This window comes from Crocodylus siamensis, chromosome 4 (genome assembly GCF_052110815.1).
Source record: "Crocodylus siamensis isolate JL-2025a chromosome 4, ASM5211081v1, whole genome shotgun sequence".
Taxonomy (NCBI): Eukaryota; Metazoa; Chordata; order Crocodylia; family Crocodylidae; genus Crocodylus; species Crocodylus siamensis.
The window spans coordinates 152,017,231-152,045,041 of record NC_143398.1 but is presented as its reverse complement, the minus strand read 5'-3'; the positions used below and the strand labels follow the sequence as shown (position 1 = coordinate 152,045,041).

General features: G+C 46.7%; 1 protein-coding gene across 1 annotated transcript in view; it reads right to left on the bottom strand.

Moving 5' to 3' along the window:
• DCAF7 (DDB1 and CUL4 associated factor 7) overlaps positions 1 to 22,720 on the bottom strand; it is a 45,344-nt gene extending 22,624 nt beyond the window's left edge. The window contains exon 1 of the mRNA XM_090044170.1: positions 22,198 to 22,720. Coding sequence (XP_089900296.1) covers positions 22,198 to 22,335 — 138 coding nt within the window. The 5' untranslated portion in view covers positions 22,336 to 22,720. The remainder of the gene's footprint in view (positions 1 to 22,197) is intronic.
• Positions 22,721 to 27,811: the final 5,091 nt, after the last annotated feature.

The window sequence follows — 27,811 nt, the reverse complement described above, 5'->3', positions numbered from 1 at the left end:
AAATGAACCACAACTTCTTCCAAACTTTAGAAGCCTTTGGTTTTGGGTCCCTCCTCACCCTATCCATCCGTCTCTTGTACCGGGACATCTCTAGTCTCCCGAAGGCACATGGAGTGCTGTGTGCCCATTCCCAGCAAGCAAGCACTGCCTCCTCTTTGGAATGTTCTACGCCCTAATCACTGCACTACTGCTCCACATGCTGCAGCAGTATCCAATAGGGCTTGGACCTCTCATTAGCCAGAGTCCTGGCCACTGGCTCCTCAGTTAAGGTGACCATGTATGCTGATGACATGACTGTTTTTGCGAGCAATAAGGGTGACATCCAGTCCTTGATCAAGTGTCAGTGGGCCTGCTACGGGGGTGGGCAATTATTCTGGGCAGGTGGCTGCTTACTCAGTTTTGACAAGCTGTTGAGGGCTGCATGGGTAGCCCCACCCCTTAACAGCCCTGCACCCTGGTTGCTGTCTTGTGACTGGAAGTTCTGCCCCCTGACCTTTGCCACCAGAAGTCCCTTCCCTTGCACCCAGAAATACTCCTTTTTGCAAGGGGTTTTGCCATCTTGGAACCAGAAAAATACCAAATTATATGCAGAAAGCAAATATCATCTTGCTCACTGTCTGCTGTAAGGTAGACAAACCAACTAGCAAGACTGAAGTCCTGGACTTCAAAAACATTAATTTCAACAGGCTTAGGGCATTAGTAAGGGAGGTGATGCAGGACCAGGGACTGAAGACAAATGGAGTACATGAAGAGTGGTTGTTCCTCAAGGACATGATCCTTGAAGCACAAAAGCTGACCATTCCCATGTGGAAGAAAGGTAGCAGAAGGGCTCTCAAGCCCTCTTGGCTCAATAGGGATATCATGGTACTCTTGAAAAAGAAGAGGCATATACACAATGGAAGCTAGGGACACTCCTTAAGGAAGACTATACAACAGTGGTCTGCACATGTAGGGAGAAGATTAGGAAAGTTAAGGCAGTGACTGAATTCAAATTAGCAATAGGAGTCAAGGACAATAAGAAGCCCTTCTTTAGGTATGTAGGGAGCAGAAGGAGGAAAACACATGGAAGCATGGGGTCCCTGCTGAACCCCTCAGGACAGCTGGTAACAGACAGCCTGGAGAAAACTGAACTCTTGAATGCCCACTTTGCTTCAGTTTTTCACTAAACCAAGGGGAAAAACATGCAAGATAAGGCTCACACAGGGCATGGTGGGAATGACAGCCTTCCCACTGTTGATGATGAGCTAGTGCATAACCACCTTGAAAAACTAGACATTTAAGTCAGCACAACTGGATGATCTTCACCTGACAGTGCTGAAGGAGCTAGCTGAGGTCATTGTGGGACCCCTGGCAAATCTTAAAAAAATCATGGTGCTCAGGTGAGATCCCTGAGGAGTGGAAGAGGGCCAACACTGTGCCCATCTTCAAGAAGGGGAAGAGGGAACACCTGGGCAACTATAGGCCAACCAACCTAACTTTTATCCCAGGGAAAATCCTAGAAAAACTCATCAAGGAGTCTATGCGCGATTCATCCGTAGACAGTAGGATTCTGAACGACAGCCAGCATGGCTTTGTCGCAGGCAGGTCCTGTCTTACCAATCTCACCTCCTTTTACGGCCACGTCTCTTGTCACCTGGACATGGAAGAGAAGGTCAACATTATATACCTAGACTTCCAAAAGGCCTTTGATCTAGTATCCCATGATATCCTCATGGGAAAACTGGAAGATTGTGGGCTTAACTTTTCGACGGGTCAGTGGCTGGGAAACTGGCTCCAAAGTAGGACCCAGACAGTTCTTATGAACAGATCTGTGTCAGCCTGGAGAGAAGTGGCCAGTCGTGTCCCTCAAGGGTCTGTGCTTGGTCCGGTATTTTTCAACATCTTTATCAATTATTTGGATGTGGGGGTGAAGAGCTCACTGGCCAAGTGTGCAGACAACACCAAGTTATGTGGGAGCGTGGTCATGCCTGCAGGTAGGCTGCAGATATAGGTGGACCTGGACAGACCTGAGAGGTGGGCAAACTGGAACCAGATGAAGTTCACCACTGAGAAGTGTAAAATGCTCCATCTTGGGGCAAATAATCCCCAACATACCTACAGGCTCAGTGGTGACAATTTGAATTGCACCATGGCCAAAAGTGACATAGGGCTAATAGATGACCATTGCATGAACATGAACTGTCAGTGCGATGCTGTAGCCAGCACAGCAAACAACACTATGGCATGCATCAACTGATGCATCTCATGTAAAACCAAGCAAGTGATTCTTCCACTTTACTCAGCACTAGTGAGACCACCGTTGAAGACTGCATCCAGTTCTGGGTGCCACACTTCAACAAGGATGTGAAAGAACTTGAGAAGGTCCAGAGAAGAGCCACCCATATGATCAGAGACTTTCAAGGCAGACCATATGAGGAAAGGCTGAGGGACTTAAGCCTCTTCAGCCTAAAGAAGAGAAGGCTGAGAGGGGACATGGTAGCAGCTTACCACTACATCAGAGGAGTACATCAAGAGCTTGGTGAACAACTGTTCACCAGGGCACCCATGAGAAAGACCAGGAAAAATGGATACAAACTCCCAGACACTACTTCAGTCTCAATTCTAAGAAAAACTCCTTCAGTCAGGATGTCTAGATTGTGGAACAAACTCCCTCTAGAGGTGGTGCAATCACCTATCCTGGAAATCTTCAAGAGGAGACTGGACAGTCACCTCACTGGGGTCACCTGACCCCCAGTTGTCTTTCCTGCCTAGTGCAGGGGGGCTGGATCTGATGATCTTGTGAGATCCCTTCCAGCCCCTAACAATCTAAAACATTCATTCATTTGATTTCAAAAAATATTTCTGTCCTGGTTTACATTCATTTGTGTAGTGTAGATAGAGGTGACTGTATGTAATAGCTTAAAATGAAGTCTTAGTCTTGTATATTGTGTGAGGGGTATAGGTTTATGGAGAGCTGTAGGTGTGTGGGTAGTGGGGGAGGGTATGGAAGTGTAGGGGTGGGGTGAGGGAGCATATAAATGTGTGTGTGTGGATATGTTCTCTCTCATTAAGAAATTAGGTGACTGTGGCGTCAATGCCTACACAGTCGGATGGGTCACAAATTGGCTGGAGGGCCGCACCCAGAGAGTGGTAGTGGACGGGTCTTTTTCAACCTGGAGGGATGTGGGCAGTGGGGTCCCCCAGGGCTCAGTCCTCAGGCCCGCACTGTTCAACATCTTCATCAGCGACGTGGACGAGGGGGTGAAAAGCACCTTGTTCAAATTTGCGGATGACACTAAGATGTGGGGAGAAGCTGGAGGAGAGGGACAGGCTACAACTAGATCTGGACAGGTTACAGGGGTGGGCAGATGAGAACAGGATGGGTTTCAATACTGATAAGTGCGAGGTGATACACTGGGGGCGGGGGGAAGAACCATCAGCTGACCTACAGGCTGGGGAACTCCCTTCTCATCAGTGCAGAGGCAAAAAAGGATCTTGGAGTCATTATTGATTCCAAAATGAACATGGGCTGCCAATGTGAGGATGCAGTCAGGAAGGCCAACCACACCTTGTCATGCATCCACAGATGCATCACAAGAAGGTCCAAGGAGGTGATCCTCCCCCTCTATGCGACACTGGTCAGGCCACAGCTGGAGTACTGCATCCAGTTCTGGGCGCCACACTTCAGGAGGGATGTGGCCAGCATCGAGAGGGTCCAGAGGAGGGCCACCTGCATGATCAGGGGGCAGCCAAGCCTTACGAGCGGAAACTACGGAACCTGCACCTGTTCAGCTGCCACAAGAGAAGGCTGAGAGGGGATCTGGTGGCCGTCTACAAACTGGCCAAGGGGGATCAGCAGGCTATGGAAGAGTACTGGTTCCCTTGATATCTTTTATTGGACCAACTATGTAGTCTGGATAAAGTTAGACAAGCTTTCAAATGCATTCTTCCTCAGGTCTCTCTAATCACAAGAACCAGGCACAGCACAGTTAAAAACAGCAGAGGGGAGAGGGTGAGAGAAATTCTCAGGGGTTGCACACGCACAATTAGCAGAAGAAAAGAAGGTGATTACTAGAAGATCAAGGCCTATCAAAAGGGGGGAGGATCATTCTCACCTTTCCTGTGTGGAAAGAATTCCAGAGTTGGGTAAAATATGACGTGCCATCAATGTTTAGTCCTTGCTTCTTACTTAGGCTGCTTGCAGACTTGTTAAAAAACAAAACAAAAACAAGAAAAAGCCCACACTCCAGTGCTTTAAACTCGGCATGTTCACCCGCTGAGCCCAATGCACGCCCAGAAGAAGCAGTGCATTAGTTGGACTCAGCTCATCTAATGTCTGTATAGATCGGGCACGTTAGTGTGGTGGGGTTTGGCGCTTATTTAAAACTGACTGAATCAGTTTTAGCTAAAAGCATCAAAGCCCTGCTGAAGTGCCCAATCTATACAGACACTGTGGAGGCAGCTTGAAGTAGTGCACTGCTGTCTCAGTAAAATGTGGGTTGTTTTTTTTTTAAATATCTGCAAGCAACCCTAGTGTCCAGCCAGTTTGTGAATTTTTATTCTAAATTTTGTATGAGCAAAGTAAGGATAAAAAGGTCAGGGAAGAAGTGATTGTTCTGTGAAAAAATATGCTTCTAATGCTGTTCCCCCAGCTCCCTCCTTTATATTTTTTCTATGAAAGTTCACTCTGGTGCATAGTTGCTGTTTAGTTTCACTGGAGCATTGAAAAAAATATAGTTTTCATTACAAAAGTATGGCAGCATTTGGGTATTAACTGTTAACCAGTTTAAAACAGATAAACTCACTTCTATCTTGTGACAACTCAGTTTGATTTACTTCTCAGTCATTTTTATTTTCAAGGTGGGATTCAAAGTCCTAAGCGTCCCAAGTGTTGTAGTGTATTTTAAGTTTTCAAAATGCCTGGTTTTATTAGAGGCAGAACTCCAGCAAAGTCATCCTCAGCACCTTGTGTACCTTATTTCAACTCAAACTCATTTCTCTGGCCTTGCAGCAGCTGTAGCATTGAGTAACTCCTTAATAACTAGTTGGCTCTCTAAACATTAGCAAGTTCTCATCCATAGCCATAGCAGGTGAAGACTTCTTCTGTCATATTACTAGGAAATATAACTTTATTCAGAGGGTTATGAGACTTCCATATCTTCTTCTTTCCCTGGAACAAAATTTACTTTTCTTGAATGGCTGAAAATTGTTTTTGGCATTACACTGCCACACTTGAACAAGTGGAGCATCATCTAGAAAACTCATGGATTTCAGAACCATCTGAACTGGAGTCTACATAAGAGCAACACGCGAGCACAGACAATCACAGTTACTATCCTCTGAAACTTTCCCACATTCTGGCTTTTCCTTTTCTTCTACAAATCCTGTTACAGAAGCCTTTCAGTAAAGTCTTGTTTCATCTGGTGTCATCTGTGGGAAACTTCTTAAGAAGGTGAGAAAGTCTTTCACTCTGCCAATACTCAGCTGGCTTATTTGCTGTTTCTCTTAATGCTCTTTTTTAAGTGACAGTGATGCGTATTTTCTAACTGATAAAAAACAATGATTACTTGCCACATGCAATTGAAACTACAGCAGCAAACAGAAGAGCCTTTTCTTTTAATTCATGCTCAGAAAGCACTGCTCTCTGTGCCTTTGCTCCACAAGGTTCAAGAACCTCAGCAGCAGTAGGAGCTTTTCCTTCGCTCTCATGCTTATCGCAGCTTTTCACCAGCCTGTTTTCATTCAGTCAAAAAAGTTGATCCCTCTGCTTCCAGATTCTGCAAGCAACCAACTTGTGCAACTCCTATTTGACTCTAACTTGGCTTTGATTAACCCAGGAGCTCGACACCCTTAACTTTTTCTTTAAGCAAGAAGCTTCTTGGCATTTGGTCTGTTTCTCGACAAAAATAACTACTGTGACCTGATGCAAGGAAGTGAAAGGACATGCTCATGCACTGCCATCATAACATTCTGCTCACCCTTCACAAATGTTGTTCTTTAGCAGCAGCTGTTTCTGCTACTAGGAAAATGTTACCAGAATCATTTGTTTGTAAGTAGCTATTGCTTTTTCAGGCTAGGGACAGAAATTACACATTAAGTGACTGGAAACTAGTTGAAATCTGTAATATACCAGAAGTTCCATGCATATAAACTGCTTTCAAAATGGCCAAAGCCAGTTTAAGTTGAACCTGGGTGTACGTAGTACCAGACTTACCTGATTTAGGTTAAATTGGCTTATGGAACTTCTGTCCCAGATCCCCTCAGGATTCAAGTTAACTTTTAGTCCCCCAGCATGCAAAGATGCTTTGCGCCTCCCCTGTAACACCCCCTACCACCTTACAGGGTGGGCAAAGCTGTTTGCTCCAGCAGAGCAGGAAAGCATACTCTAGCGCCCCCTAGCTTCTGACCTAGGTCACTGCAGGCACGTGACTGCATTTCCGGAATCAAAAGCCGTGTCTGTTCACTTGCTTATCAGTTCAATCTATGCATTTTAAATTAACCTACGAAGATTGAATCGATTTACCCTCGGGCTTTTTGACAGCCTGTACTTAGCCACAAGGTGCTACTGCAAATTAGCATCTATTGTATTTCACACTTCTCAAAGACCATCCAAACAGGAATTCCCCAGTGCTTTGTAAAATGTAATAAATAGCTTCTCAGCTCCTCTTTTGGGAGAGTACTAGCTCCCGAAGTACTAACTTTATTTTACAGATGAAGACGTAAGGACAGTGAGAAGAGAAGATTGCAGCAGGGCCAGATATAAGCTCATCTATTCCTTTGCTCCTAGTCACACTGCTTTCAGAATAACAAATGATTTCATAAACACGCCTAAAGTGGAATCAATACATCCAGTTTTCCACACAGTTCAGACTGCCTTAAGGCTTCAGCAGATACAGGCATGAAAAACTGTCACTTTAAGCTTGTAGTTTTGCAAAATAAGCAATTTAAAGATAATAGGTATGGCATCCTAATGTTACATTTCAATCACTTGGAATGCCAATTCTAAATTTTTTCACCAAGCATATCATGTTGACAAGCTTTAACAACAGGTGTGACATTAGATAGGGAACAGGAACCCAACACCAATATAAATGTTCTAAAAATTGAAATAATCAATCTATGATTTTATAATCAAATAAACACTGTCAACACTGAGGTAGATAAAACTCAAGTGGCATTAATATATACAATATAAAATTTATACACACACACAACCCCCCCTCATAAAATTAATATAAAAGATATCAGATTTACCCAAAGAACCTTGTCTGCCTATGTCCTTAGACCAACACGGCTACAATCTATACCCCATTAATATACAATCATGCATACTCATGGGGAATAATTTAGTCTCAAACACTTTACTAGGTCCTATATTAGCCATATCAGCAAGAGGCAAGACACCCTGGGCATATACATCAGTGCAGCTGGTTCAAAGAAAGCCTTTATTCAATACACAGAAGAATCAAAAAAACCTAAGTAGTATAAAACGAACAGGACAAGACAAAGAAATGTCATTTTATAAAATTCAAAGATATGTTCTCACCCAAGATAATATGTTCAGATTTGGCCATTCCATATAAAAAAGAATATGCCAAAAAGAAAGGAGATTCAGAGGCAAAGTTAGGAGGATAGGCAGAATGCTCAGATAAAAAGATGGGATTGTTCATTTTAGCAGTGATTAAAATAAACACAAGGGCATATACTGTTCTTTATACCACAGGTTCTTTTTAAGAGGATGCACAAACATCCCTGATCAGCATACAAGAACAAAATGTCATTAAGCAAAATTTAGACGGTGGCCAACTCACAATCAAAGGAAAAGCCCTTTCTGCAATGAACATTATTTAGCTTATGGTATTCATTACCATAAGTTAGTATAGAGTCCAAGAGTTTAGCAGCATTAAAAAAGGATTAGAGATCTGTAAGGGTAAGCAAGTATATTTACAGTTATAGAAAGCATTAAAATAGAGACTTTGAAAGGTGTTTAAAGCTTAAGTCTCTGAGACATAGCCTAAAGCTTAAGAATCAGAATTAAAAGGGAAGTTGTTCCTAGAGGCAGGCTGCTTCCCAATGCTCATGGCAAAACCTTTTCTTCTAAAGCAAGCCACTGATGCCATCCCTTAGACCAGTGATAGTCTTTAAATTCAAAGCACCCTCCACAATTTCCCTTAATTTAATACCGCCATTTAAAAAACTAGTTTCTCTCTCTCTCTTTTTTTTTTGTAGGAAAAAATGTTTTTCTTGCAAAGTTAACTTAAGCCATGGCAGGTCAGAATGTTTTTGACACTATGGATTACTATTTGAAACAACTGGGTTTATCTTGTGAATGACATGTAAGTGCTTGCACACCTAACAGTTCTAATATTGCAGTGCCCTTAAAAGGATCTCAGGTCACCCAGGCTGAAAATACTTGCTCATACCACTGGTTCTCAATCTTGTTAGAGCTGAGGCACTTCTCAGAAAACTCTGGCTCTTGGTTTTCATTCATTTTTTGGCTACTGAAGAACAGCAGCACAGTTTTCCTGTTGCAAAGAACTCAAAGCCCATAACAGATCAGAATGTTTTAAATACTATGAATTCCTGTTTGAAATCTCTGGGTGCGTGGGGACCAGGCTTAGGAAGACCGGGGCACAGGTGGTCTTCTTGTCGATCCTCCCTGTCAGCGGGAGCAGTAGGCATCACATCACCTGTGTCATAGTTTCATAGTAGTTTGGGATCAGAAGGGATCTGAACAGTTCATTTAGTCTGACCCCCCGCCACCGGCAGGAGCACACACTGGGATCACACAACCCCAGACAGGTGTTCGTCCAACCTCTTTTTGAGTTTACCCAAGGTAGGAGCAAGGACCACTTCCCTAGGAAGTTGGTTCCAGATCCTAGCCACTTTAACAGTGCAATAGTGTCTCCTAATCTCTAACCTGAACCTATTCTTCATCACCTTCTGGCCATTGTTCCTTGTCACCCCAGGTGCTGCTGGGGGGAACAGGGCCCTTCCTATTTGTTGCTTATCTCCCCTGATGAGTTTGTAGGCAGCCACCAAATCCCACCTCAGCCTCCGCTTGCTGAGGCTGAACAGGTTCAGGTCCCTCAGCCTCTCCTCAGAGGGCCTGCCCTGTTGCCCTCCAACCAAGTGGGTGGCCCTCCTCTGAACCCTCTCAAGGCAGGCCACATTCTTCTTAAAGTGCGGTGCCCAGAACTGGACACAGTACTCCAATTGTGGCCTGACCAATATCGCGTAGAGGGGGAATATCACCTCTCTGGACCAGCTTCAGATGCATCTTTGGATGCACGACAAGGTGCAGTTGGCTTTGCTGGCTGCAGTCTGGCATTGATGGCTCATGTTCATCTTGGAGTCAGTAATGACTCCAAGATCCCTTTCCGCCTCTGTGCTCACAAGGAGGGGGGAACTCCCCAGCTTGTATGTATGCTGTGGATTCCTTCTCTCCAGGTGCAGCACCCTGCATTTATTGACATTGAACCCCATCCTGTTACCATCCTCCCACTTCTGTAGTCTGTCTAAATCTAATTGCGGCCTCTCCCTCCCTTCGAGCATGCCTGCCTCTCCCCACATTTTGGTGTCATCGGCATACTTGGACATATTTTCCACCCCCTTGTCCAAGTTGCTGATAAAGATGTTGAACAGTGTAGACCCCAGGACCGAGCCCTGGGGAACCACACTATTCACATCTATGACCCGTCCACCACCACTCTGTGTGCGCCCCAACAGCCAATTTTTGACCCATCCAACTGTGTAGGCATCAATGCCATAGTCACTCAATTTATTAACGAGAATGGGGTGAGAGACAGCGTCAAAGGCCTTCTTAAAGTCCAGAAAGACTACATCCACAGCAACACCATCATCCAGGGATTTAGTTACCTGGTCATAAAAGGCCATCAGGTCAGTCTGGCAGGACCTGCCTTTGATGAACCCATGTTGATTTCCCCTGGGCATGATCTCCCCTGCTGGCCAGAGAAGTCAACCCGCGGCTCTGGAGTTGATGCCATTGTGCGGGTTTTGGCTTCCTGGACCACAATCTGCACTTCCATGCAAGGGACCTCCTGGGACACGATGGGCTTCATCCCTCCACAAAAGGTAAAAGTCTCTTTTCTTACAGGTTGGCTGACCTCCAAATCAGGCTTTAAACTAAGTATGACGGAGGATGGGGAGACAGAAGGTGGAGAGAGTGTAGAACTTACACACTGAGAGACACGCAGCAATACACCCCAGGTAAGTACTAAGGCTGTGCAAAATTTCACCAGCTGTTTCATTCCGACACTGTTTTGACCAATTCTGAGGTTGAAACAGCAAAATCGGAATGAAACAAAGGCTGTTTAAATACCCTTGAAACAAAATGAGGCTGGTTGAAATGTTTTGGAAGTTGAAATGTTTTGACCATAGGCTGGGGATGGGAAGTCAGTCCAGCTAGGCTGACCTCCCATCCCCAGCAAAACACGAAACAGCCTTTCTGTTTTGACGGAACAGAACAGCTGTTTCGACTCTAAATGAAATTTGATATGAAATACTGTTCTGTCGAATCTCAAGGCGAAACAGAATGGTGCAGTTTCACACAGCCCTAGTAAGTGCCAAAGGGCCCTTTGGGCATCAGAATGGGGGATGGGGGAGGCACCAAAAGGCACCATTCGGAGGGCTCAAGTGCCTCTATACTAATGCTAGGAGGATAGGAAACAGGCAGGAAGAACTTGCACTCCTGCTTGCAGATTATAACTTTTATTTAGTGGGGCCAACAGAAACCTGGTGGGACCCTACCCATGACTTGGAGGTACACATTCAGGGCTACATGTTGTACAGAAGGGACAGGGTAGGGAGGAAAGGGGGTAGAATTGCTCTCTATGTAAAGGAGCATTATACATCTACTCCGATCAAAATGGGATCAGAGGAGGAGAAAGTTGAGGCATTGTGGGTTAGGATACATGAAGGTGGAAAAGAAAGGGACCTGGTGGTGGGGGTCTGCTACAGACCACCACACCAAGAGGAAAAGCTAGATTTGAAATTCTTGAGGCTGTACAGACTACAGATGTGGTCGTCATGGGGGGCCTAAACTACAGCATGATTTGGCCTGCCTGCCTATCACCAGGCGCTGCCTGTGCCATATCGCACAGGCCCGGCCTGGCTTGGCACAATGCGCCTTCAGGCAGCTCCAGGCTGCTCAGTCTTACCCAGGGACCCACACTGCTCACAGGGACTGCCTGTCGCACCAGGCCCAGTTCTGCGTGCAGGGGCCCCACGTGCAATTGGGCCAGGCTGCTTCTGTGCACACAGGACCCAGCCTAGCATGACAGCAAAGGAGTCCCCGTGAGCAGCCTGAAGCTGCCCAAAGGTGCACAGCACTGCACCGGGCCTGCACAATACGACACAGGTGCCAGGCAGCCAGGGTCAAACTGTGCTGCCCTGCAGGAGAGGGGAAGGGGGCTGTGCCAGGAGGCCCCGAACACCCTGATGGCCACTGCTGCTGCAGGTAAGCTGTGGTCCCTGTGAGGGGGGCTAGAGCTGGGGCCCTGGGAGGAGCAGGGAACCCATCCCTCCTGAGCAGACCACACCACTCAGTCATCCCCCTCACATTCCTCCGCACTCACCCATCCCCATTCCCACCCCACTCCTGCAAACACATCCCCCCCCCCATCACACACCCGTTGTACACAGCTGCCAGACAGGATGAGACCTACTGGCAGGAGCTACGATGTCAGGGGCAGCTGTCCTCACATCCTAGTTAGTGAAGGGGTCCAAGGAAGCCCCAACTGCTCTATGATAAGAAAACCAAAACCAAACATATGATGATAGAGACACTGGTAGGCTTCCAAATTGCTTTAATATTGTAAATATATGTACAGCAAAAGCTTTATTATCTGGCATCTGGGGAATGGGGGGGTGTCGGTAACAAAATATGCCAGTTAACTGAGCAGCTCGAACAGGCATCTTTGCCTGTTCAGGCTGCCCCCTCTCCCACTGCATCACTGCCCCTCTCACCCACCCCATGGGCCCTGAGGGACAGGAAGGGGGGCCCTATGTAAGCTGCTATGCCCCAGGCCATGGGGGCTCGCCAGTGCAGGCTGCTTTGTCCCATGATGTTTCCAATATTCCTTTTCTACAACTGCAATTTAACCAACTGATCATCATCTATTGATGAATAAGGCAACACAGACTCTCTTGCCCTACTAGCACTATTCAAATGACTAAAAACTAGGGGTGCACTGATACATCAGCTGGCTAGCAGATCAGCACCAATACAAGAAATTAGGTTACCAGCTATTGGCTTTTTATGGTCGTTATAGCTGATAATTATGGCCATATGCCCAAAACACCCTGGGAACCATAGTCCGGTCCCTGCATCTGACCTGAGCCTGTGACAGACTACAGGTCCTGGTGAGCAGTGGGATGGGGAGGGGGTGCCAGCAAGTAGTCACAGGGCGCTGTGCTCAGCAACAAAGGGACAACTACCAGCTCTTGCTGCTGCTGCCATGGCAACGCTGTGCATGTAGCAAGGCCTTGAGTGCTGGGGCTACTTTAGAGACAACAGGCTACAAGACAGTTGCGTGAGGAACACTCTGCTCTGCCAGGTACCGGGCACCTTTGCAAAAGTTGCTTCTCCCTGGCAGCCAAGGGAGCTTGCCTGTGCAGGGCCGTCTGGCATTGAGGCAAGGGTGTGCTCTGGGGCTCCAAAGGCACCTGGTGCCTCTGCCTGCTCAAGGGTCTGCCCTGCCCACCCAGGACTGCAGCACGGGGAGCAGGGCTGTGGACAGGAGCCATAGGTGAGGGGGCGACATGCATAGGAATAAGGTGGTCACTCCCTTCCTTATCAAGAGCCAGCAGGTAGATGTGCAGTGTATCCGCGCACACATGTGTTATAATCTTTTGTTTGTTTTGGATTTATGTCAGTAGTTTAAAATGCCTTGCACTATTACTAAATATCAGTTATTGGATCAGCATCGGCCACTATGGTTGGTTAATCATTGGCTATCAGTATTGGCCAAGAAAATCTTTAACTGATGCACCCCTACTAAGAACCAAATAAAGTAGGTTGCTTTGGTTTTTAACAGTTAGATACAGGAGAAACAAAAACAAATGGTATTTTGAACTAGCTGCTTTCCAACCAGAACTACATTTCAGAAAGCATTTTACTCAGACCCTGGGACAGAATGCCTGAAAGCATTCTATTTCTAACCCATGTACTGGCTAGTCATTTTGAGGCAAAGCACTGGAAATCTCAAATTAAAATACAGCTGTCACAGTCTTATATTAATTTCCCTGTGACTCAGATGAGTAACCTCAGGTGTAACTCTTGAATATACTACTTCACATGCCGTTCAAGATGATCAAACCCATTTATCTTCCTGCCCTGAGGCACTCAAGCATCTAACCATTCAGCCAGCTGTACTTTGTAAAGTGTGGTAGACTGATCTCATGAGCACAAAAACAAAAGCAGCAGCTGCACCAAAATAATGTTGCAGTAGCAAAAAGTTAAAAGATGTAATAGTTAAGAATCCTGAACCAATGTTAGCTTGTCCATGGTGTACATATGTTAAATGTATTTAAAAAAAGACGTATATTGTAATGGATCACTCAATGGGTAGTCATATCTTCCTAATGAATACAAAAATTTTAACTGTTGCAATTTGACTCAAATTTTAGATTTTCATTAATATCACTAATCTTTTTCTAGGGGTGCACTGATTGAGATTTTGGGGGCCAATACTGAGAGCCAATTTTTAAGGAGGCATATTGGCAGATACCAATCTAACTTCTAATGCAGCTGCATGCAACTGCTAAATCTGCTGTGGTGGATGGGGAGAGGGGAGGGAAGGGGCATGGTGGGGGTGCAGATCAAGGCCCCTGGCTTGAGGGAGGGAGCAGGGTTGGGGTAGGCGCTGCCCAGCTGGGACAGGGCAGGGGACAGAGCTGTGGCTTATGGGGGGGGGGGGGGAAGAAGGGGATGTAGCTCCTATCCCTGTGCACATGCTAGGAGGGTGGGATGGGCTGCAGCTGTGGGCTGGCGCCAGGCTCTTCCCAGCACATAGGAGCTCTGCTCAGGGCAGGCACTGGCAATGCTGGGAGGGGGCTATGGCAAAATCTAGGGTGACTGCAGTCCCCCCCCCCCAGTGCCACTGCCAAGCACAGCCGCCACGCACTGGAAGCACAGCCCCGAGCACAGCCCCATAGCCTCCACGCACTAGGAGGATCCTGGGACAACCCCAGCTCACAGCCCCCTCCCCATCCCATGCAGATCCAAGGCACATGCCCACCCCGTGCCCTCCCAGGATGCGCGCAGTGGTGGGAACCGCCCCACACCACAAGCTGTGGCTCTGCCCCACCTGCCCCCAGCTGGGCAGTGCCTGCCCCAGTCCCTCCATCACCATGGGGGGGGGGGTGTTGATCTGCCCCCCCATGCCCCTTCCACCACAACAGACTTACCAGCTGCACACAGCTCTCCAGGCTGCCAGGCTGTGTTCCTTGCTGCCTGCATGCTTCGCACATGCACAGGCATTTACTGGCCATATTCTTGGCCACATCAGGCCGATTTCCGCTACAATCAATTTTCTTTATGTTGGTGCTGATCTGATATCAGACTGATGCATCAGTGTACCTCTACCATTTTCCATTTATTTTTTTCATCCACTCCCAAAGTCTAAATACACCTTTCAAACTGGCATAAGGGCCTACAGGGTAAGAGACCGAACTGCTAATATAGATCAACAAGTGATCACTTAAGATGGAGTGCTTAGTGCTAAATTGTATATCTATAGACATATACACACACTTTTAACATCTCTGTAATTGAGAGATGGACAGAATTTTCCTTAAGCTTCCTCAGCTTAACATTTCCCTCTCCACAAATCCTCACAAAACATTAGGGTTTTAACCATACACCACACATGGACTATTTCAGCCTAAATGCTTTTTTTCCAATCAAAGTATGAATAAATAAGGAGCAGGGGTGGGAGAGACACACAGGCCTCTGCCCCGCCCCCCCCCCATGTCATTCTTGACAGGCAGTTGGCTAGTAAATACATAATACTATATTAGGAACCATATATATTTTCACTCCTTGCAAAAAAATAATCAGACTCATTCCTTTGAACTCAATGGGTAGCCATTTCCTATGGATACTCCCAAGTCTCCTACTCCATTATCTTTTGGGGGAGGGAAGACATGGGTAACAAATTATCTCAAACAGTTTTTTGTGTTTTGTTTTATTGCAATTCTGCAATGCAGAAGTAGAAATGCTGAAAGTGAAGTCTGGCTAATTAAATTACTACATCTTTAGTTTTTAGTTGAAGTCCTAAAGATTTCAACATGACAATTACCTTCTTGCCTCAAATATCCCTGCTCTTTTGTCAGTCTGGATACAGATCTTATTATGAAACAGAAACTGTATTAGTAGAACTTCAGACAAGGGATGAAATCAGACATCCACACCAATTGTTAAATTTGGTAACCACTTTTAATACCTTTGATTATGAAGCGTTTACTTTCCTACAGACAGCAACAAAGAAAAATGAATGGCACAGCTTTGGGGCGAGTAGGTTACATCCCAGCTGAGTATACACAGAGAACAATAAGGAGATGTTCTTCCTCTTCACTTTGGAAATTATAACATGAGGTTTGACAGGGATCTTCTTGTTTGCCTTCCTGATCAGGGTGCATCTGGCTCAGAAACTGCCTTTGTCCACAGCCTCAAGAAGATTTGAAAATGCAGGCAGCCTAGAAAAATCGAAGCTCAATCCAGAAAAGATGGAAATCATGCCAGCAGTGTTTTGGAATAGGAACTACAATACAGCATAAGGATGATTTCTCCTGTGGCACAGAAAGTACTCATCTTTGACATGTTCTGCCTGTACAGCATGATGCTTAGCTTCTAGCAGTTAAACAAGTGGGTAGCAGCTGTGACAAAATGTTTTTCATCTTTACTTTGCTAAATGTTTCCAACAGTTTCTTTCTGATATAGACCTGGGACCAAAACATATCCTTGTTTTACTTTAAGAATTAAATATTGCATCGAGTTCTGTGCAGAGCAACCCCTTTGATCAGCATTTCCTAAACTTTTGAAAACTGAACCCTCAATCCCCCCAAAAATTAAAACCACATCTTCAGCCTCACTAAGTGCTGTAAAAAGCTTACTGAGAAATAGGCAGGCCGTATAGATCAGAGGTCAGCAACATTTTTGGGTAGAGTGCCAAAAACACCCGCAACCTTGACTTGTAAGATGTTGGCGTACCAGGGAAGGATGGTGGGGGAGCTGCAAGGGGCCTGATCCTTGCCGTGACAGTGCAGCCCCAGCCCCTTCTCCAAGGCACAAGTGCCAAGCAAAATGCCTCCACAATGCCATGCTCCGAACACACGCCAGGGCTGCCTACCCCAGTGCAGATCTGCGTAACAGAATACATCTTCCCTTATATAGTTTGATGAACAATGAAGTATTTCAAAAGTCAGTGCTGTGAACCATCATCTTTGGCCCCTGTTAATATGAATGGTCATTTCACAATCCACTTACTGTTTTAGACCACCGGTCACTAAACTGGGGTGCGCAAGACGATCCATTGGGTTGTGGGAAGAAAATATTAGAACTTCTATTTATATTTTTTCATCTCATCCGTTTTTAATTTCTATTTTTTGTGTATGTTTTATAATGTACGTAATATATTAGTACAGTAGTACATGTATATAATTTATAAATAAATAAATATACATATATTGGGGGGGTGCTCAAAAATTTTTTACTGATAGGGGTATGCGATCAAAAAAGTTTGGAGACCACTGTTTTAGACTTCTCATAAACTAATGTGGACAGGACAGCATCATTTAGCCTTTAAAATATGTGCAGATATTTCTTTGCAACTATCCATGCTCCTGGCAAGGTAATCACGGCCCTATTTGTAGACTGCCTTAAATAGTCTATACCGGGAGTGCTCAACCTCTGGCCCACAGATCTCACACAGTATCATGTCATCTGGCTGTGGGACTCCTTACAGGTCCCCTGATGCCAAGTTGCCATACCATGGCGAACCCTAGGACCTGCACACTGGATCTGGCACCTGATCCCAGCGTGCAGGACCAGTCAGCACCAGGCTCCAGAACCCAGTCCTGGCATGGCAGGTGAGAAGGGGAAGCGCCAGGCCTCCCAAGGCCCAATCCCAGTGCACTGGGGGTAGATGAGGGTAGTTCTGGGCCCGAGATCCAATCCCAGTGCACAGGGAGTAGAAGGGGTCAGCGCCAGCCCCCAGCCTCTCCTGAGACCCAGTCTGCCTGCAGACAAAGCTCACACCACTCACCTGGCCCATGGGGCCAAAAGGTTAAGCATCACTGGCCCGGAAGCTTATTTGGTGCAGACTGAGTCACATTACTCCAAATGACTGAAAACCAATAGAAAGTGGGAGGGAGTTCTAACTGAACTTTAGTTGCTGATCTAGGGTCCTAAATATTTTTGGGACTTACACATAAGAAAGCACTTCTTTTCCCAGGCTATAATGCAAATAACATAATTAGCAAAAGCATCACAAGTCAATGGAGGCCAACCTTTTTGACAGGTGTGCCAAAAATTATCCTTGTATCCTCCCTGAATGCCACTCTGATCCCCTTCCTTAATCTCCTGCTCTATCTGCTGCCTATCCTCTCCCTAATCAGCCACGTGCTAAATACCTAGGCTGCCCATGCCATTTGTGGCACTTGTGCCACATGTTGGCCACTACTGTCTTAGGTGAACAAAGGTTTCCTAGAACCATAACAGCCTGGATCTGTTGGCCTTCATAGCATACTACAAAGTGCATTTATGTAGGGTTTGATTACATTAAAACTGCATGGGGAGGAAGCTATGAGTTAAGTTTGGAAGGAGAGCTAGAGTCTGATGGTTGTCAAGGATAAGGGATTACACAATACTGTTTTATTTTTGTAACTTGTCAGGTGGTTCAAGCTCTGGCGAGGAATCCCTTCTTAACAGGAGAAATGTAAAGATTTAAAAGGATATACTGTGGTAATATTAATGCTTTTTTGGGAAAGTTCTGTCCTTAAAAACATAAAATACTTTAAACATCAAAACTGAAAATCATGCATTAGAAATATGGCACAAGGAAGGTAGTCTGTATTTTCCAAAAGAAATGTAGTAGAATTGAGAAATACTGTTTTGAATCCCTTAAAGATTTACATAATACATTATTCAAAGATATATAAAATGAATAAGAAGTCATTGACATTTTCATTGTTCCTCTAAATAGGAATATTTTGGAGTTCATTATGCAACTAACCTTAACTGGCATTTAATGTAAAAGGATACCTGCTCCATAAACCTATTCTTTAAAAAATGTCTACTTATCCCTGAAACTCAGGTATCAAAACAGTGACTAAACTTTACAGTCCAACATTACCAAACTATTGTAAATTAGACTTAAATTAAGGTCTTACATGATCTGTAGGGATTATATCATACCCATGAATAGATATGAACTAGATTTAAAAGGGCACTTTCCAACTAGCATACCCCTATATAGTTGGAGAGTATTTGAATCTCAGGACAATGAAGAATCTAGGGCACTGGTTTTCAACCATTTGAGATTCAAAGCATCCCTTGTTAGATTTAAGGCACCTCTCAGAAAATTCCAGCTCTTAGTTTTTACACATTTTTTGACTGGAAAAAATAATACAGCAATTTTTTGTGTTGCAAAGACCTCAGAAAGACTACAACTGATCAAAATATTTTTAACACTGTGGATTACTATTTGAAATCTCTGGGTTTGTCGTGTAAATCATGTTTGTATACCTATCAGTGCTAATATTGTGTGGCAGCCTTGAAAAGATCTCAAGGCATCCCAACGTGCCATGGCATTTTGGCTAAGAATTACTGGTCTATTGGGAACTATACAACTTCTTTTTTTCCCTAAAAAATGTTGATACCCTCTGCAACACTAAAAGAAACAAAACTGTGGTGGGTCATTCATGAGGATCTCAGTGATAGAATTCAAATATCCTGAATACAACTAGGTTCTATCTAGGAGTGCAGAAATGTGTACCTCTCTGCTCACTCTTCAAGTGGAGGTGACAGTCAGTATCAATAATCTTAAGAATAATTACATTTCTATTTTAGGAGAAATACAAATCTCCTCTATTAAATCAGTAATATTTTTACTTGGATGGTTGTATTATTAATACTATTCAGGTGGAAAATCCATATACCATTTAAACAGTACCAGACTTATTGACCTGTGATGCAATTTGAGGAACAACCAAATGTTCGATATGAAAGTCTTGTTTCAGGTGTTTTAGAAACTGAACTGAATCATAAAGCATGCATCTCCATTTTTGATACTATGATAAACTGACTTGAACCCCACCTTCATACTCTTGATTTTTTAATTCCTGAAACACTGTGTAGGCCTCCCACTACTGAGCACTTACAGAAAATGAAAACAAGATGACACATACTTGGCCCAGTTTAAGTATAAAAGAGACACCTGCAAAATGTTCATAGGACAGCAGTGATTTAAATAGCCTAACACTGCCTCTGTATGCAGCTGCCATAGGTGTAAGGAGCCAGGGCAAGACAGCATGTAGTTTGACTGCTTTAAAACTACTTCAGATCTGAAAGACAGAACAGCCTAAAGATGGGACTACTACAGGTTACAAGAACCCTTGGAGGAGCTCAGCCTTAGGGAATAGAGATGGCATAACACCAGCTTTCTTCCCCAAACCACAAACTTATTTTTGGTACTTCTCAGCAGCCAGACCACAAAATGTGGCCACTACTCTTAAGCAATCCAATCTAGTTCAATAACTGCTGGGGTTTATTCTATAAGGTCTTCTAATTACAGGAACAATATTTACAATAGATTGCAACCTCATAGCATACATAGTTTGACTTTTTAATCAATGCCTTGATCTCTTAATGAAATGCATCACCATTGTAACCTCTCAGGTTTGATACCAAGAAGACAGCATCTACATCAATGAATACACATCAGGTGAGGACACAATCTTGGTACAGCAGAGACAGTCCAACAGTAAACATCAGTCAACTTATCACAGAAATACTGGTATCTAAGGTGCCACAGCCTGGAAATTGTTGGTAAAAGTCGAGTTTAGCTGTAGCCACTAAAAGCCATCTTTCAGGGAGGGCATCAGTTTATCCTTTGTCCTGTAAAGTTTTAACATTCAGAGTCAAATTATCCACTGCACAGAGTTTTCAAAAAGAAAAGCATTGCTTTGCCCTTCCAAAATAGATTTTATTTAAGCCTTTTTAAATGAATAAGAATTCACTTTTAGAATTAAATGGAGCTCAAAATTTTCAGATCAGGAGAAGAATTTTTGGAGGAAGTTGATTGCATAGAGTTTTAAATGAAAGCATGTTCCAACCAGAACTACGTTATTTATGGTGACAGCCAGCCAGAAACTAACTTATCTGGACCCAACAATGATCAATTAAGCAGCGCTGTCAAGCTTCACTGGCTTCCGTCAAACAGTGACACACAAGTTGGTTTTTACCCTCTCACCGTATGCCAGTAAACAGAGAAACCTAAATACTTCTGCCTGAAAGCGTACCACTGGTTATTACAAGTAACGCCTACTACTATAATCGAAAGGGAAAAAAAGGAAATTTCACTTTCAGTCCATTTGACACCACTCAGTGTATTTGTTTTATCATGCTTACATGGTTCTTTCACAACAAATGGGATATTTAAGCAAAACAGGAACTAATGGAAGATGGTAGCACCATAGGCTATTTTGAAAATTATTAATTAAAAATTACTCTGCTCCCAGAGGATCCCCCCCATAAAACTCCCCACTAGTAGGAAAAGAACATCATGAAGCCAAACTGTCAACTAAACTCTGTGCTGGTCAGAAGTAAATTAACCATTAGTAAATAAATTAACATAGAAAGCACTTTATATATTGCAGTATAGACAATAACTTAATGATTTTAAGTGAAGCCACACCATGACTGAAGAATTCACTGTCTATACACCATATTCAACACAGTCTGTAACAGGGCTGCCCATCTGTCTCCAAGCTCCCTCCCCAACTCCACTCTTTAGCTTCCAGTAGGTGGAGCAGTTCTGAGAGCAAGTCCTGGGCTATGCAGGGAGGAAGAGGGTGGGAGGATCAGGACCCCAACCAAAGTGGGACTGAGCATATGCAACAGCTGGGAAATCCTTCATGTGGTGGAACAGGGGAGGGAAAGGGAGGTGAAGTCATATGCCCATGACTGAGTGGTGTGGGTTGTGGGGGTGGTGGGCTTGCAGTGTAGTGGGAGTGGTGGGGAGGTGAAGAGCATCTGTATGTCATGCATGCTCTGTGCAGCCTGTGGCCCCCAGCAGTGCAGCCCTCAGGGGCTCAGAATTTGGACAGCCCTGCTCTATAATATTTATTCCTTTGTTTCATCTCTACCATCACGCTTTCCCCATATGATGAACAGCTCCTGGGGTCTACAGGGTGGACTGAACCAGGGTCTGCAGAAGTGATTAGTTGGGGTGAGCCTGGAAGATGAGACTTCTGACTTGTATTCAGTGTGGATAAACAGGAGGAGCAGCCCACCCTGCCAGGGACAGATAGTGAGGACTCACTTCCCTGAGGAAGCCAAGGGAGCGGAGGGAGACCTGGAAAGTCAACAAGGTATCTGCCTACATAAAAACTTATCTCTGCATGAAGCGTTCCCACTGGAATGAAATCTCACAAGCAGGATGCAAACAAAGCCTGCAAGGGGGAGCCACAAGAGTTGTGCTCCACAGCTTGCCAAGGCTGCCCAAGCAGTGTGGCAGTGCGCTGGGAAGCCCACAGCCAGGCACGTGCCATGCCAGAGCCTTTCCACCCAAGCTCCTCGGAGCGGCATGGCCCTGCCAGCTCCCCAGTCGGGGGGCTCCTTTTCCACCCAGGCCTTTTACCAGAAGCCTCCAGCCTTGCTCTGGAGCCACAAACATCAGCTTCTAGTCTCAAACCGCAGCAAGGGAAGTTGAGTTTGGATATTAGGAAGACTCTCTCCCTAGGAGGGCAGTGAAGCACTGAACAGGCTACAAGAGGAGCTGTGGACCCTCCATCCTTGGAGGCTTTTAAGGGCCCTCTTGGCATAGCCTGGGCTGGGCTGATGTAGCTGGGGCCACTCCTGCACAAGGCGGATCCCGAGGTCCCCTCCACCCCCCGTCTCCGCGGTGCAGACCCAGGCCGCGGCAGAGGGCAGCCCGTGGCCCCCGGGGGGGGAGGGGGCCGGGCCCAGCCCACCTTGTTGTTGTACTCCTCCACGAAGCTGCCCAGCGCCAGGCGGAAGCGCTTGTCGGGCCGGACGCTCCAGTTCATGGCGTACACGGTCCAGGGCGCCTCGTACTTGTAGATCTCCTTCCGCTTCCCGTGCAGCGACATGGCGAGGCGCGGCGAGCGGGGCCGGGCCGGGCCGCGCGCGGAGCGGGGCGGGGGCGCCAGGCAGGGCCCGGCCGACGCGGGGGCTCGTGGGCCTGCCGGAACGCGGCGCCTCGCGGACCCGAGGCAGAGGGCGGCAGCGGCCGCGGGCGGCGGGCTCTGGGCCCCGAGCGCCGGCGTCCAGCCCCGGAGATAGCGAGCGCCGCGGAGGCCGTTTGGGATTCGGCCCCTCACACAACAGGAGCGGAAATCATGCGGGGCGCCCCGCCCGCTGGAGGCCGGTTGGCTGCGCCGCCCGTCACTCCGAGGTGAGGGCGGCCATTGGGCAAGCCGCCTGCCAGTCACAAGCCCGCCGTATCTCTATTGGCCGCTTTAACTTCCATTCCGAGCAGGCTCTCGCTGCATTGGGAGAGTTCCCTGCCGCTCCTCTTTGTCCCGCCCCAGGAGCGCGGGATGTGCGTCCCGAACGTCTCATTGGTTGCAGCGGGGCGCAGTGGCCTGGCCCCTCCGCAAGGCGGGTCGCGCAGGTATGCTGCCACCCTATTGGCTAATGGACATGTCCGTTCGGTGTGAGCTGTTGGGCGCCGGGGAGCCCTGAGCCGGTACTTCGAGGCGTGCTGGAGTGTCGGTACGAATCCCGTCTCCGGCGCTGGCCTGGGCTTCGCACGACGAGCTCCGGCCCGTCGGCGGGAAAAAGTCCCGCCCCCGCTGAGGCGCTGCAATAAGGGCCGGGCTGGCAGAGCGGGTCCTGTCAAAGCCGCCACTTTTGTCCCTGGGTGCAGCAGAGGGTCACTGCAGAAGGGAGCGGGAGCTTGCTTGATGCTCAGGCCCAAAAAGCCTGCCCCACATTCGGGGACAACACAAGGGCCTTGCCCGCGGGGACAGGGGCCGTCTGCACGGAACTTTGCAGCAAGGCCAACGCAGCCCTGGAGACGAAGCAGAAGGGGAGGCACTTGCTCAGAGAAAAACTGGTGGACATGGAGCCAGCCCACTGCACACTTGGCACCAGTGCCACCAGCCAGGATTCTCCACCTCGGTGTCCACAATCCCTTGCCGTTGTGCTGCAGCCAGATGGCACCTCACTCCAGTCAAGACTCTTCCCAGGAGAAGGCCAAGGCACTGGGGCCCTCCACCCTGGTCTAAGCTGCCAGTGTGACCTTGTGAAAGCTACTTTCCTCCCCCTGCCTCAGTTGCCCATCTGTAAATCTGGGATGGGACAGCTCTGACTATCACCACCTTGTCCAGTCTGTCAGATACAAGAGATTAGGAACAGTGTTGCAGTAGCTGTGTTGAGCTAGGTAACACTTGGGAAGCAAGGTTTGGTAATAAAAATTCAAACTGTTCCCCCACCCCCGGGCTTAGGTGGCTAACACTGTATTTTCTGTAACCTAGTTGTGTTCCCCTCCTCATCCATCCATCCCTCTAATGTTAGTCCCTCACTTGGGTGATTTGTATTTCCCTACTGGCTTTGTCATCTTTTTGGAAATAAAATTCAATCTGTATTAGTCCAACTGTGCAATTGGGAAAAGGTGTTTGTCAGCTTTTGGGCACAATGTGCCTTTACTTGGGTCAGTTTCCTCAATACATTTTGTGCCCAGAACTTAACTAACATCTCTCCCAGCTATTTGGCTGGTCTAAGAAAAGACATCGCAAAATATGTCCTGCTTCCATCACACAGGTTATGAGTGCCACATTTCAACTTTTTTTCCTGTGCTAAAGAAAATGGGTCTTGGATCCTTGAGTGAGGTCCTTAGGTATTACTATAACAACAATAACCGTAGCAATGAACTGTTTGGCACTTGGAGAGGGTATATTCTGTGCTGAATGATTTACAAGCACCTCGTCACTCTAAGCCACCCAATAGCTTGCAGCCTAGAACATTATCATTAAGCTCATCTTGCATGTGATGACATTGAGACACAGGGTGAGAACAGTTGCAGGGGCAGGACCATGCCCCATCAGGGATAGCACTAGGCATTCTGAATTCCCCAGTGGTATCTTCCCTGGTGGATTCTGTAGTGCCATGTGCAGGAGGTGACTGTGTCACTGGACAGGACAATGCACTCACACATGCAGCAGGAATCCACAGAGGCGGGGACTGGGACAACTAGACTGGGAGCAGTGCCTTCCCACACCCACCTATTCACTTTCCTGCAGTGCTGCTTTGAGCAAGGACATCTCTATTATTTGGGTTTTTTTCGCTTGTCTTTGACTAAGACCAAAGTTCATGGAAGTTCTTAGAGGCAGACAAGGAGTCAACAAAGTATTTTCTATATGTACTTAGTGGTCATTAAAAAACAAGCACCCCTGTCTCTCATCTCTTTAAAGAGCAAGGAATCACCAGACTGACTTAGTGCAGGGGATGTGTAACCCAGCATTGTGTCTCCAGCAGATCTATCTGTTCCAGAGGAAGGTGCAGGGAGCTCTGAAGTGGATGATTCTGGAGTAATCTCAACTCTTGGGTGGTTGGCTTCTGCCCTGAAGTGTGAGGCTTTATTATCCTTCTTACTTCTTTGATCTTCTTTAACCCAGTCCTGGATGCTCTCAGGATTCATATAAATCTCAAATCCCTTTTTGAATCCTCCCACACTTCTGCCAATTCAGACTAGCCTTTTGCGTGTGGTATGCTGGCTATGGGCAGGACAGATCTGGTGAGAATGCTGATGTGGATTAAATACACTGTCATATAGGATCTGCAGAAGCTCAGTTGCCTTTTGGATCTCCAGGCTGAGGCTGGAGCCCTGTGAGGGGAAATGCCTCTGCCTGGAATGTCCCTGCTGCAGAAAGCTGATACCGACATTCTCCTGAAGTATAAATAGCTGCATCACTGGAGCATGTGTGTAGCCAGGGATAAGGATATGAGGCTCAAGCCGGACACAAAACAGCAACAGGTGCTGGAGAACTCCTTTGCAGTCAGGAGTTACAGAGTCCAGCATCTGTAGTTGTTTCAGGCACAGGCATTAACTGCAAGGGGCCTACAGGACAGGTTTTGATTTCCTGCCATCCTGTCCTGAAGGGAAGGTGAGATGTTCTTCCATTCTGCTGAGCCCTCCCTGCCTGACAAGTCCTGTCTGGGGCTCCTCCAGACTCTAAAGAAGAGCAAATTGTCTTTCAGGAGCAACCTATTTGTACCAGGCTGTAAGCTGGTTGGTGGGCCTGCTCCCATGCAGGCGGGCTTTGTCCCCTTTGGAACTCCTCAGCCAGTCCAAACAATAGCCCATAAGACAAACTGTAACCCTTAATCCAAACAAATGAGCAAAACAAATCTTCAGTCTTTCTCCCGGCAGCAAAAGAGGCCATCTTAGCTCTGGCCCTTCCTAGAAGTGATCTCCACTGGGGTTCAGTCTGCCTCCTGGCCACAAACTGCTCCTTCTCCAGTTTGAGCTCCTTGCTTTCTCTCCAGTTGGGCTTTTAACTGCTAGTTTCATAGTTTCTAGGGTCGGCAGGGACCTGAACAGATCATCAAGTCTTACCCCCTGCTCTGTAGATCCCATGGCATGTGGTTTGCTGCCTGCCTGGAGCTCAGATTCAGAACGTCACGGCAATGATCCCAGACCTCATCCAGCCCTCTGATCACTACCCCTTGGTCTTCATCCATGTGGGCACTAATGATGCGGCCAGGAGTAGTTCGGACCATGTCATGAGAGACTACAAGGCTCTGGGGGCCAAGCTTAGGGAGGCGGAAGCACAGGTGATTTTCTCATCTGTTCTTCTGGTGAGCAGATGTGGACGGCACCACGAGGCCTGCATCGGAGAGGTCAGCCAGTTGCTTTGGAGCTGGCGTTACTGGGTGGGCTTCGGATTCTTCGACCACAGCCTGCACTTCCATACAGGAGACATGCTAGGGTGGGAGGGGTTACATCTCTCCCTGAAAGGTAAGCATGTTTTCTCTTCCAGGTTGGCTGATCTCATACGGCAAGCTTTAAACTAGGTTCATTGGGGGATGGGGATGCAGAGGTGCAGGAGGACACTTTGATGTCAAGCCAGGTGACGCGAGCAGGAACAACCCAGGTAAGTGACAAGGGCCCGGGCAAGCTTGGGAACAAGAGGGCAGCACGAACACCCATAGGAGGTCTGAACTGCCTCTACACAAATGCTAGAAGTATGGGGAATAAGCAGGAGAAACACACCTTCCTGCTAGCTAGCAAAAACCCAAACCTGGTTGGGCTTACAGAAACCTGGTGGGATTCTACTCATGACTGGGCAGTAGACATCAAAGGCTATAGGTTGTATAGATGAGATAGAGTAGAGAGACAAGGAGGTGGGGAGGGGTGTACCACACTGTGTTAAAGAGCAGTATATGTCCTTGATGATCAGGATGGGTTCAGAAGAGGGGCAAACTGAGGCACTCTGGGTAAGAATGCAAGGGGGACGTGGGTCAAGGGACTTGTTAGTGGGCATCTACTACAGACTGCCTCACCATGGGATGAGCTGGACTTGGAGTTTTCAGGTCAGCTCATGGAGGCTGTAAGGACAAGGGATGTGGTTGTCATTGGTGACCTAAACTACCCAGACATCTGCTGGGAGGATCAGTCAGCCAGGCCTGAACACTCACATAGGTTTTTAGCCTGCATACAGGACTTCTACCTAACCTAGGAGGTACATAATCCCACCAGAGGAAATGCCTTGCTGGACTTGGTCCTTGCCACAGGCAATGACCTGGTGAGGGATCTGCGGGTGCTCGACTACCTCGCTAATCACTCACACTTGGGCTCCTACCCCAGAGCTGGTTGCCCCACTTAAAGGGCCAGACTACCCTGCTACATATCTTAACACACAAGAGTGAAATCTGATATTCCCTTTTCCATGTTCGGTTCCTAACATCTGCTAAGTCTGCACTGGCATGTGCTACTCCAGGGCAACAGAGGAGGTTGAATAAATGGGAGTGCAATGCCAGGTACCAATGCGTGAGCTGGGGATTGGCTTTCTTCATCATGTGTAGTCATGTCAGGGCAGCCTGGTTCATGACTATAGTAAAAGGGCCACAAAAAGATAGTAGCAGAGGGGCTTGACCACTCATCTTATTTCAAGACACTCAGTTTCAATCAAAGAATGATTTGGTTCTTGAGGACGAAGTCTCCAGCCTATGTATAGGACCAAGGGTTCTCCATTCTCAAAGTCCTGAGAAAGCATAGCTTCCAAGTGTCACTCTTAAGCATTCATTTATAAGATGAGCCCCCAGCTCAAAACCAGGCTGTGTAATACTGGTGTGGTATATAGAATTTGTTTTCTCACTCTGAAAGCCAAGATACGTGCTGGCTACCACTGCATTATTTTGGGTGCTGTTGTATGTAGATTGTTGATCAGCAAGATGGTAAGTGCTGAAAATTGAAGGATACAGCAGCAGTAATAGCTGGCTAACTCCAGAAAGGACTTCAACTGCCTTTTAGTTTTGAGCACAGGAGACTCCACCAGTGCAGTTACCTTGTCAGTAAGGGTGTTTAATTTTCCTATTCCTGAGAGCATATCTCAAAACTGT